This window comes from Palaemon carinicauda, chromosome 8, assembly GCF_036898095.1.
Source record: "Palaemon carinicauda isolate YSFRI2023 chromosome 8, ASM3689809v2, whole genome shotgun sequence".
In the NCBI taxonomy this organism is placed as follows: Eukaryota; Metazoa; Arthropoda; class Malacostraca; order Decapoda; family Palaemonidae; genus Palaemon; species Palaemon carinicauda.
In genome coordinates this window covers 28,260,121-28,270,227 of record NC_090732.1, presented here as the reverse complement: position 1 = coordinate 28,270,227, position 10,107 = coordinate 28,260,121, and the positions used below count along the sequence as shown (strand labels likewise).

Sequence of the window (10,107 nt, the reverse complement as noted above, 5' to 3'; positions counted from 1 at the left end):
TATGCATATCAAGACGATATATTTGATTGTTATTATTTTATAAATTCTGCCGGACTAATTCTTCACGCCATTTCTGTTTCTTTTAAGTAAAAAGGAATCTTTCACCATTATTGCTGAAAATCATGTTTCAAGTAACCTTTTGACAAGTGGTTTTAAGACATTAGTCAAGTGAACTTAAAACGTAGCTATGGTCAGAAAGACCAATCAAAATTAATTATTATTATTATAATTATTATTATTATTATTATTATTATTATTATTATTATTATTATTATTATTATTATTATTATTATTATTATTATTATTATTATTATTATTTCTATATTAATATCTGCATTGAAATATGTATATTTATTATATCTTGTCTCGGTATTATCACAGAAATAAAAAGAATTGTTTTTCCTGTAAACCCATATTTTCCAGTGAATGTTTTTTGAGATGAAAAAAAAAAAATCTAATAAAAGCCCTTATCTCTCCAACAGACTACAGTATCGGGAAATGTTAGCGTCAGTACCGTAAAATTAACTCCAGAACCAGGCGACCATGGAGTCCCTTTAGTCTGCAAGGCTTTTAGCCCTAACCTGCCTGGGACGCTGATGCATGACCAGATAACACTTAATGTTCACTGTAAGTACTACCCCGGTCCATTATTATCGTGCTATTAACAAACTGACACACAAATACATACACACACACACACACACACACACATATATATATATATATATATATATATATATATATATATATATATATATATATATATATATAAATATATATATATATATATATATATATATATATATATATATATATATATATATATATATATATATATATGTGTGTGTGTGTGTGTGTGTGTTTGTGTGTGTGTGTTTGTATATAGCACCTACTGTATATGTATTTACATATATGCATGGTGTGTGACTAAACCATAAAAGGAAGACTGTTGCTCAAAATATGATATTACTACTCCTTCATCGATCTTCTGAATGTAGACCTAAGAATTTTGATTATCCTAACAGATATCTAGCTAACATTAGCGAAGGATTAAAATTGTGAAGGATGAGGTTAAATAGTTCACTGAATTCCACAATCCTGATTTTTCCATTGACACTTAAAATTTAACAAAATTAGCTCGTTTATATTTCTAAAGGCCAGTCATGACTAACAAATCCAATTTTTAAAAATATGATTTGTTTATAGAGACGTTGGTGGTCTCCTACTTTATATCATCCCACCTCATAAGGATAGACCTCTCATTTCTTAATCGTTTACTAGAGATCGAGCAGAAATTTGTGTTAAGTGTTAATTTATTCAGTCTAATGATAAAGATTAATAAAACTTTGAGCACACTTATTAGAACACTTAGTACATTCAAAAGTACAGATGCAAAACTATCCATTAATAATGAATTTTTTTAACTATAGGCAGGTCATTAGAAATATATCCGTGTCTTCCCAGCACCAAATCCTTTTTGTCTTTCTACTTTATATACATACTTAAACCAAGACATTTCCCCCAATTTTGGGGGGTAGCCGACATCAAACAAATGAAACGAAAAAGGGGACCTCTCCTCTCTACGTTCCTCCCAGCCTAAAAAGGGACTCAACCGAGTTTGGTCGGTACTGCTAGGGTGCCACAGCCCACCCTCCCCCGTTATCCACCACAGATGAAGCTTCATAACGTTAAATCCCCTACTGCTGCTACCTCCGCGGTCAACCAAGGCACCAGAAGAAGCAGCAGAGCCTACCGGAACTGCCTCACAATCGCTCGCCATTCATTCCTATTTTTAGCACGCTCTCTTGCCTCTCTCACATCAATCCTCCTATCACCCAGAGCTTCCTTCACTCCATCCATCTACCCAAACCTTGGCCTTGCTCTTGTACTTCTTCCATGAACTCTTTCATGCATCGTCTTCTTAAGCAGACAACCATTTTCCATTCTCTCAACATGGGCAAACCACCTTAACACATCCATATCCACTCTAGCTGCTAACTCATTTCTTACACCCGTTCTCACACTCACTACTTCGTTCCTAACCATATCTACTCGAGATACACCATCCATCCTCCTTAGACACTTCATCTCAAACACATTCAATATTGGTCTCTCCGTCACTTTCATTCCCCAGAACTCCGATCCATACATCGCAGTTATTACAATCACTTCCTCATACAGAACTCTCTTTATATTCATGGCAAACCCTCTATTGTTTACTACTCCCTTTACTACCCCCAAACACTTTGCATCCTTCATTCACTCTCTGATGTACATCTGCTTCAAATCCACCATTTGCTGCAACAACAGACCCCAAGTACTTAAACTGATCCATCTCCTCAAGTAACTCTCCATTCAATATGACATTCAACCTTGCACCACCTTCCCTTCTCGTACATCTCATAACCTTACTCTTACCCACATTAACTCTCAACTTCCTTCTTTCATACACCCCTCCAAATTCTGTATTAATCGGCCAAGCTTCTCTTTTGCATCCGCAACCAGTACAGTATCATCCGCAAACAATAACTGATTTACCTCCCATTCGTGGTCATTCTCGTCTACCAGTTTCAATCCTCGTCCCAGCACTCGAGTATTCACCTCTATCACCACTCCATCAACATACAAGTTAAACAACCACGGCAAGATCCCATACCCCTGTCTCAGCGCCACTCTCACCAGAACCAATCACTCACTTCATTTCCTATCCTAACACATGCTTTATTATCTTTGTAGAATTTTTCACTGCTTGCAACAACCTTTCACTAACTCTATATAACCTCATCACATTCCACATTGCTTCCCTATCAACTCTATCATACGCTTTCTTCAGATCCATAAACGCAACATACATTTCCTTACCTTTTACTAAATATTTCTCGCACATCTACCTAACTGTAAAAATCGGATTCCTACAACCAATACCTCTTCTAAAACCACCCTGTACTTCTAAGATTTTATTCTCTCTTTTATCCTTAATCCTATTAATCAGTACTCTACCATACACTTTTCCAACTACAATTAACAAATTAATACCCCTTGAATTACAACACTGAAGCACATCTCCCTTACCCTTATATAGTGGTACAATACACGCACACACCCAACCTACTGGTTCCATTGACAACACAAAACACATATCAAGCAATCTCACCAACCATTCAAGTACAATCACACGCCCTTCCTTCCACATCTTAGCTCTCACAGTATCCATACCAGATGCTTTTCCTACTCTCGTTTAATCTAGTGATATCCTCACTTCCTCTCTTGTAATCTCTCATTCTTATCTCCAATCACCGGCACTTCAACACCTGCAACAGCAATTGTATCTTCCTCTCTATTATCCTCAACATTTAGTAAACTTTCAAGATATTCCGCCCACCTTTTCCTTGCCTCCTCTCCTTTTAACAACATTCCATTTCCATTTTTCACTGTCTCTTCAATTTTTAAACCATCCTTCCTTACTCTCTTCACTTCTTTCCAAAACTCCTTATTCTCTTCGTATGAATGACCCAATCCCTGACCCCACTTCAGGTCAGCTGCCCTTTTTGCCTCACTTACCTTGTGCTTTACTTCCACATTTTTCTCTCTATATCTTTCATACTTCTCTACTTTATTACTCTGCATCCATTCTTCAAAAGCCCTCTTTTTCTCTTCCACTATTACCTTCACTCCTTCATTCCACCATTCACTGGCTTTCCTCATGCTGCCTCCAACAAACTTCTTGCCACACACATCACTTGTAATCCCAACGAAATTTTCTGTTACTAGCTTCCACTCCTCCTCTAAATTACCAGTCTCTCTTACTCTCACTGCGTCATGTGCCATTTTCAACCTTTCTTGATAAATACATTTTACCCCCGGTTTTATATAGCTCTTCAACCTTCACTAGCTCCCTTTTACATCCACCTACTCTATTCCCCCACTCTCTTGCTACAACTAATTTTCCTTCCACCAAAAAATTATCAGACATACCGTTAGCCGTACCCCTAAACACGTGCACGTCTTTCATTCTTCCAATCATTCTTTTAGTTATCAACACATAATCCATTAACGCCCTTTCTACTACTCTTCCATTTGCCACTCATACCCATGTATACTTGTTTTTATCTTTCTTTTTGAAAAAAATAGAACTTATCACCATCTCTTGCTCAACACACATATCTACCAGTCTATCACCACTCTCATTTTCACCTGGTACGCCATACTTCCCAATGACACCTTCTACCTCTCCAGCACCCACTCTACCATTTAAGTCCCCCATGACAACTACATAATTCCTTCTACTCAGTCCTTCTACACACCTAGTTAATTCATTCTAGTACTCATTCCACTCTTCTTCGCTTTTCTCACAGCCTGGCCCATACGCACTGACAATACCCAAACATTCCCTACCCAACCTAACCCTTACCCACATTAACCTAGATGATATCTCCTTTCATTCCACTACTTTACCTGTCATCCATTCACTCAACATTAAAACCATGCCTTCTCTTGCTCTTCCCCTTTCAATTCCAGACACTCTAACAGACATTTCACCAAACATCACTCCCCCTTTCCCTTATATCTTTGGCTCACACAAAGCCAAGATATCCATCTTTCTATTCGTAAACATACTTCCAATCTCACATCTTTTACTCTCTATCGTACTACATCCATGCACATTCAAATACCCCAAAACTAGAGTGCGGGGAGCAGTCACTCTCCCCACAGACCCACCTCTTTTATGTCTCACAGGATTATAATACAGGAGAGGGGGTTCCCAACCTCCTCGTCCCGTCCCTTTTAGTAACCTCTTACGACACGCAGGGATACGTTGGGCTATTCTTATTGTTTTTATGCCCCAGCAGCCACAGGGGGCATTATATAATTCCTTTCATTCCTTTAATGTGTTCTGAATGTTGTTCTGCTGTCTCGTCTTAAACAGTTCACCTTCATTTTATTCTGTTGATTTTAAATTTGAGGTATATTAAATTCCAAATTCCTAAAGTGAATTTTAATTTCGGTCACCATGCACTAAGTACCTCAATTTGCATTTAGTATTCATATATATATATATATATATATATATATATATATATATATATATATATATATATATATATATATATATACAGTATATATATATATATATATATATATATATATATATATATATATATATATACATACATATATATATATATATATATATATATATATATATATATATATATATATATATATATATATAATGTACTCTCCTATACTAAGCCATGCGTAACACTGAAATATATCATAATAATATTTTATTCTGGCATTTTTCATCATAGCTGTGAATATATTGTGGGATGGTCTTCATCAAAAGTTTAAGTGGAAATGATTTATATCAAGAAAGTTGTCATAAGTCTTATTTCATAGTTTACCTGTTACATATTAAGCTATCATTCTTATTTAACTTATATATATATATATATATATATATATATATATATATATATATATATATATATATATATATATATATATATATATATATATATATAAGATGTATATGATAGATGCACCATTATCATCATCATCATCATCATCATCCTCACCTCTTATGTCTATTGATGTGAAGGGCCTCGGTTTGATTTCACTAAACACATCTATCTTGAGCTTTCAAATCAATACTTCTCCATTAATCATCTCCCACTTCACGTGTCATAGTCCTCGGCTGTGAAGACCTGGGTATTCCAACTCCTCTAGTGCCTTATGGAGCCAAGTTGAAACTTTGGTGAACTAATAGCTCTTGGGAAGTGCAAAAAGCATGTGTTTAAGGCGATTCACAAGATGTTTTTTCGGTTTTTACTCCGGATGCCTAGCGGATGAGTTTACTGGATTTATTATGGATCGGCAGGGGTCATTTACCCCAGTTAGATAGGCACTTCGTATCACAAGGAACTAGCTGTCCTTGGATTAATTTAGCCAATGAATCCTTCATGGATCTATTCATTAATATATATATATATATATATATACATATATATATATATATATATATATATATATATATATATATATATATGTGTGTGTGTGTGTGTGCATGTATATATATATATATATATATATATATATATATATATATATATATATATATATATATATATATATATATATATATATATATATATATATATATATATATATATATATATATAAATATATATATATATATATATATATATATATATATATATATATATATATATATATATATAGTACCTATATGTTTTTACATCTATGCATGATGTATGGCTTAGCTATAAAATGGATGGCTGTTGTTCTTAATATGCTATTACTACTGGCTCATCTATCTTTCACATGTGGATCTAAAAATTCTGATTATCTTCACTGATATCTAGCTAACATTAGTAAATTATTAAAATTATGAAGGATAATGTTAACTAGGTCTCTGGAATCCCTTAAGCCTGATTCTTCCATTGCCACTGAAAGTTTAACAAAATTAGCTCTTCTGAATTTCTAAGTGTGTCATAATTTACCAATCCAATTTTGAAAAACATAACTTGTTTATAGAAACGTGTGTCATCCCACCTCATAAGGATAGACATCTCGTTCCTTAATCTTTTAATAGAAATCGACCAAAAATTTGTGTTATATGGTATTTTTGCAGGATAAAGATAAACATTAATAAAACTTTCAGCATCCTTATTAGAACACTTAGTAAATTCAGAAGTACAGACGAAAAATTATCCATTAATAATGAATTTTTTAACTCGAGGCAGCTCATTAAAAATATATCCGTGCCTTCTTAGAACCATGTCCTTCTTGTCTTTCTAATTTATATATTTCTTCCTTTATTTGCTTACATATGTTCTGAATGTTGTTCTCCTGTCTTACCTTAAGTTGTTGACCTTCATTTTATATTGTTAATTAGAAATTTTATGTACATTAAATTCCAAGTTTCTGAACGGAATACTATTATCTGTCACCATCCACTAAGTACCTCAATTTGAATTTAGTATATTTTATTTTTAAATTTTTTTTTTCTGTCCATCCTTAATCTTCTACACTATAACATGCAACACCTTGAATTATATCATAATACCGTTGTATTCTGGCATTTTTCATCATAGCTGTGAATATATTGTGGGATGGTCTTCATCAAAAGTTTAAGCGGAAACGATTTATATCCAGAAAGTTGTCATAAGTCTCATTTTATAGACTACCTGTTACATATTAAGCTAACATTCTCACTCAGCTTTCCTGTTTCGTTCCCTAACATCATCTCCTATAACTTTCGACGCATAGGCCCTCAGTTAGATTTCGCCAATCACGTCTATATTGAGCTGTTAAATCAATACTTCCCCATTCATTATCTTCCACTTCATGTGTCATTGTCCTCAGCCATATAGGCCTAGGACTTCCAAATCTTCTAGTGCCTTGTGGAGCCAAGTTGAACCTTTAGTGAACTAGTCTCTTTTGGGGAGTGTGGAAACCATGGTTTTAAGGTGATTTAAAAGATGCCTCTTCAATTTTTACTCCGGATGCCTAGCAGATGATCTTAGTGAATTTATTATGGACCGGCAGTGGTCACTTACACTGGTTAGAAACGCACCGGGCATCACAACTAATTAGTTGTCTTTTGATGAATTTAGCCATTGAATCCTTTATGGATTAGTCAGTGATATATATATATATATATATATATATATATATATATATATATATACTGTATATATATATATATATATATATATATATATATATATATATATATATATATATATATATATATATACTGTATATATATATATATATATATATATATATATATATATATATATATATATATATATATATATATATATATATATATATATATATATAGACACACACACATATATATATATATATATATATATATATATATATATATATATAGATATATATATATATATATATATATATATATATATATATATATATATATATATATATATAAATATATATATATATATATATATATATATATATATATATATATATATATATATATATATATATATATATATATATATATATATACATATGTGTATTTTCATTTATGCATGGTGTTTGGCTTAGCCATAAAAAAGATGGTTGTTGTTTAAATTATGCTATTACTACTCCTGCATTGATCTTTTGAATGTAGACCTATGAAATCTGATTATCTTCACATATCTAGCTATCATTAGTGAAGGATTAAAATGATGAAGGATAACGTTAACTAGGTCACTGAATTCCCACAATTCTGATTTTTCTATTGCCAATGAAATTTTAACTAAATTATCTCATTTAAATTTCTAAGTGTCAGTGTTGATTCGCAAATCCACTTTTTAAAATATAACTTGTTTATAGAGGCACTGTTGATCTCAGTCTGTATCATCGGTGCTAGGGCAATTCGTCCCTGGTGAATTTGTCGTAGCCCATTTCGTCCCGCTCAATTCATCGTTGCTCAATTTTTCCCCAAGTCAATTCGTCGTTGGACAATTTGTCCCCAAGTTAAAAGACACTAGGTTGTTTAACTGTTTTATTTATGATTTTCCTGTTTTGGACAGTTGGAAACCAAACGTTTTTACTTAGATAGAGTTACTTCTAAAGAATCCACCCATCCAACAACATGGCTACCTGCAAGATTTTAATTTCAGAGAAAGGAAAAAACAAAGTTGTTGATGAATAGAATTTTATATATACTAAGAATAGGGAAAGTGCAGATAGACTTTAGATCTACTGGAGGTGTGAAAATCGTGCATGCAAGGAGAGACTTCATACTGATGAAAACTATATAGAGATTAAGAAGGTTGTTTCCACAATCATGCTTCAACAGCCGCAGAGGTAAATGCGAAGATCGTGGTCTCAAATATTAAAGCAAAGTCAATTTCATCTCGTGATGCACCTCGCTCAATAATTACTGGTGAAGTTGAAAATTTAAACGAATGTGCTTTATCACAAATTCCTCGGTTGGAACAACTCAGTAAGAATATCAGACGTTGGAGGCAAGCAGATTGTAATTATCCCGCAACCCCACAAACAAATGTTGGGTTCTCCATTCCAAGTGAATACTCTTGCTTAAGCACTAATGAATTTTTTTTTAAAAAGTATGATAGTGGAATCGAAGATTCAAGCAGAATATTGATATTTGCAAGTGATGAAGCGTTCAGACATTTAAAAGTGTATAAGACTTGGCAGCAGACGGAACATTTAAATGCTGTTCTAGTATATTTTTTCAATTATATATAGTGCACGTACAGATCCACAATTTAAATGTCCCAAGATTGTTTGCATTGCTATCAAACAAATGCCAAAACACATATAATAGACTTTTCGCCAAAATAAGGGAATTGAAGCAGGACGAAGGCCCAGATTGCATACTTACGGATTTTTAAAAAGCAGCGCATAATGGATTTTTTTAATGGTTTCCTGCGTCAAATTTAGCGTGCTGCTTGTTTCATTTAGGGCAAAATGTGTACAAGCATACAGTTCAAGAAGGAATGAAAAGCAGATACCACCAAGATGACAGTTTTAGCCTTAAAATGCGCTGTTTTCTTGCCTTTGTCTTCTTACCGGTAAATGATGTCGTCGATGGCTACGAGGAACTTGTAGATGATGATGATATGCCACAGTCGGTAGTTTCCTATTTTGATAATAATTACATAGGACCCCTTAGAGGAAGAGGGGAAAGGAGGCTACGTCTTGAACCACCATATCCATTAACTAATCGACATGTTTGGGATAGATGCATGTCTGGGATTGCTAGAACTACAAATAATTTAGAAGACTACCACAGCGCACTAAAAGACACAGTGAATATGAGTCATCCAAATATTTGGAAGCTCATAGATGTTTTGAAATATGAGGAAATGTTTGCTAGTTCCAAACTGCAGATATTTACCCAAGGAGATGAGCCAATGCAAAAGAAAAAATATAGAGACATGAATTTGCGTATGAAAATGTCATACAGAGATATGATCCCAACCAAAAAACTACCTTTCTAAAAACAATCGCACACAATCTTAAATTTTAGAAATTAAATGTTTAACCAATATTTTTAAGAATTCTATTGTAACTTGACCACTATTTTCA

At 33.3% G+C, this 10,107-nt stretch overlaps 1 protein-coding gene across 1 annotated transcript in view; it reads left to right on the top strand.

Annotated features, from left to right (window-relative positions):
• Window positions 1–488: 488 nt before the first annotated feature.
• Window positions 489–10,107, top strand: part of LOC137645692 (uncharacterized) — a 154,698-nt gene continuing 145,079 nt past the window's right edge. The window contains exon 1 of the mRNA XM_068378549.1: window positions 489–627. Coding sequence (XP_068234650.1) covers window positions 597–627 — 31 coding nt within the window. The 5' untranslated portion in view covers window positions 489–596. The remainder of the gene's footprint in view (window positions 628–10,107) is intronic.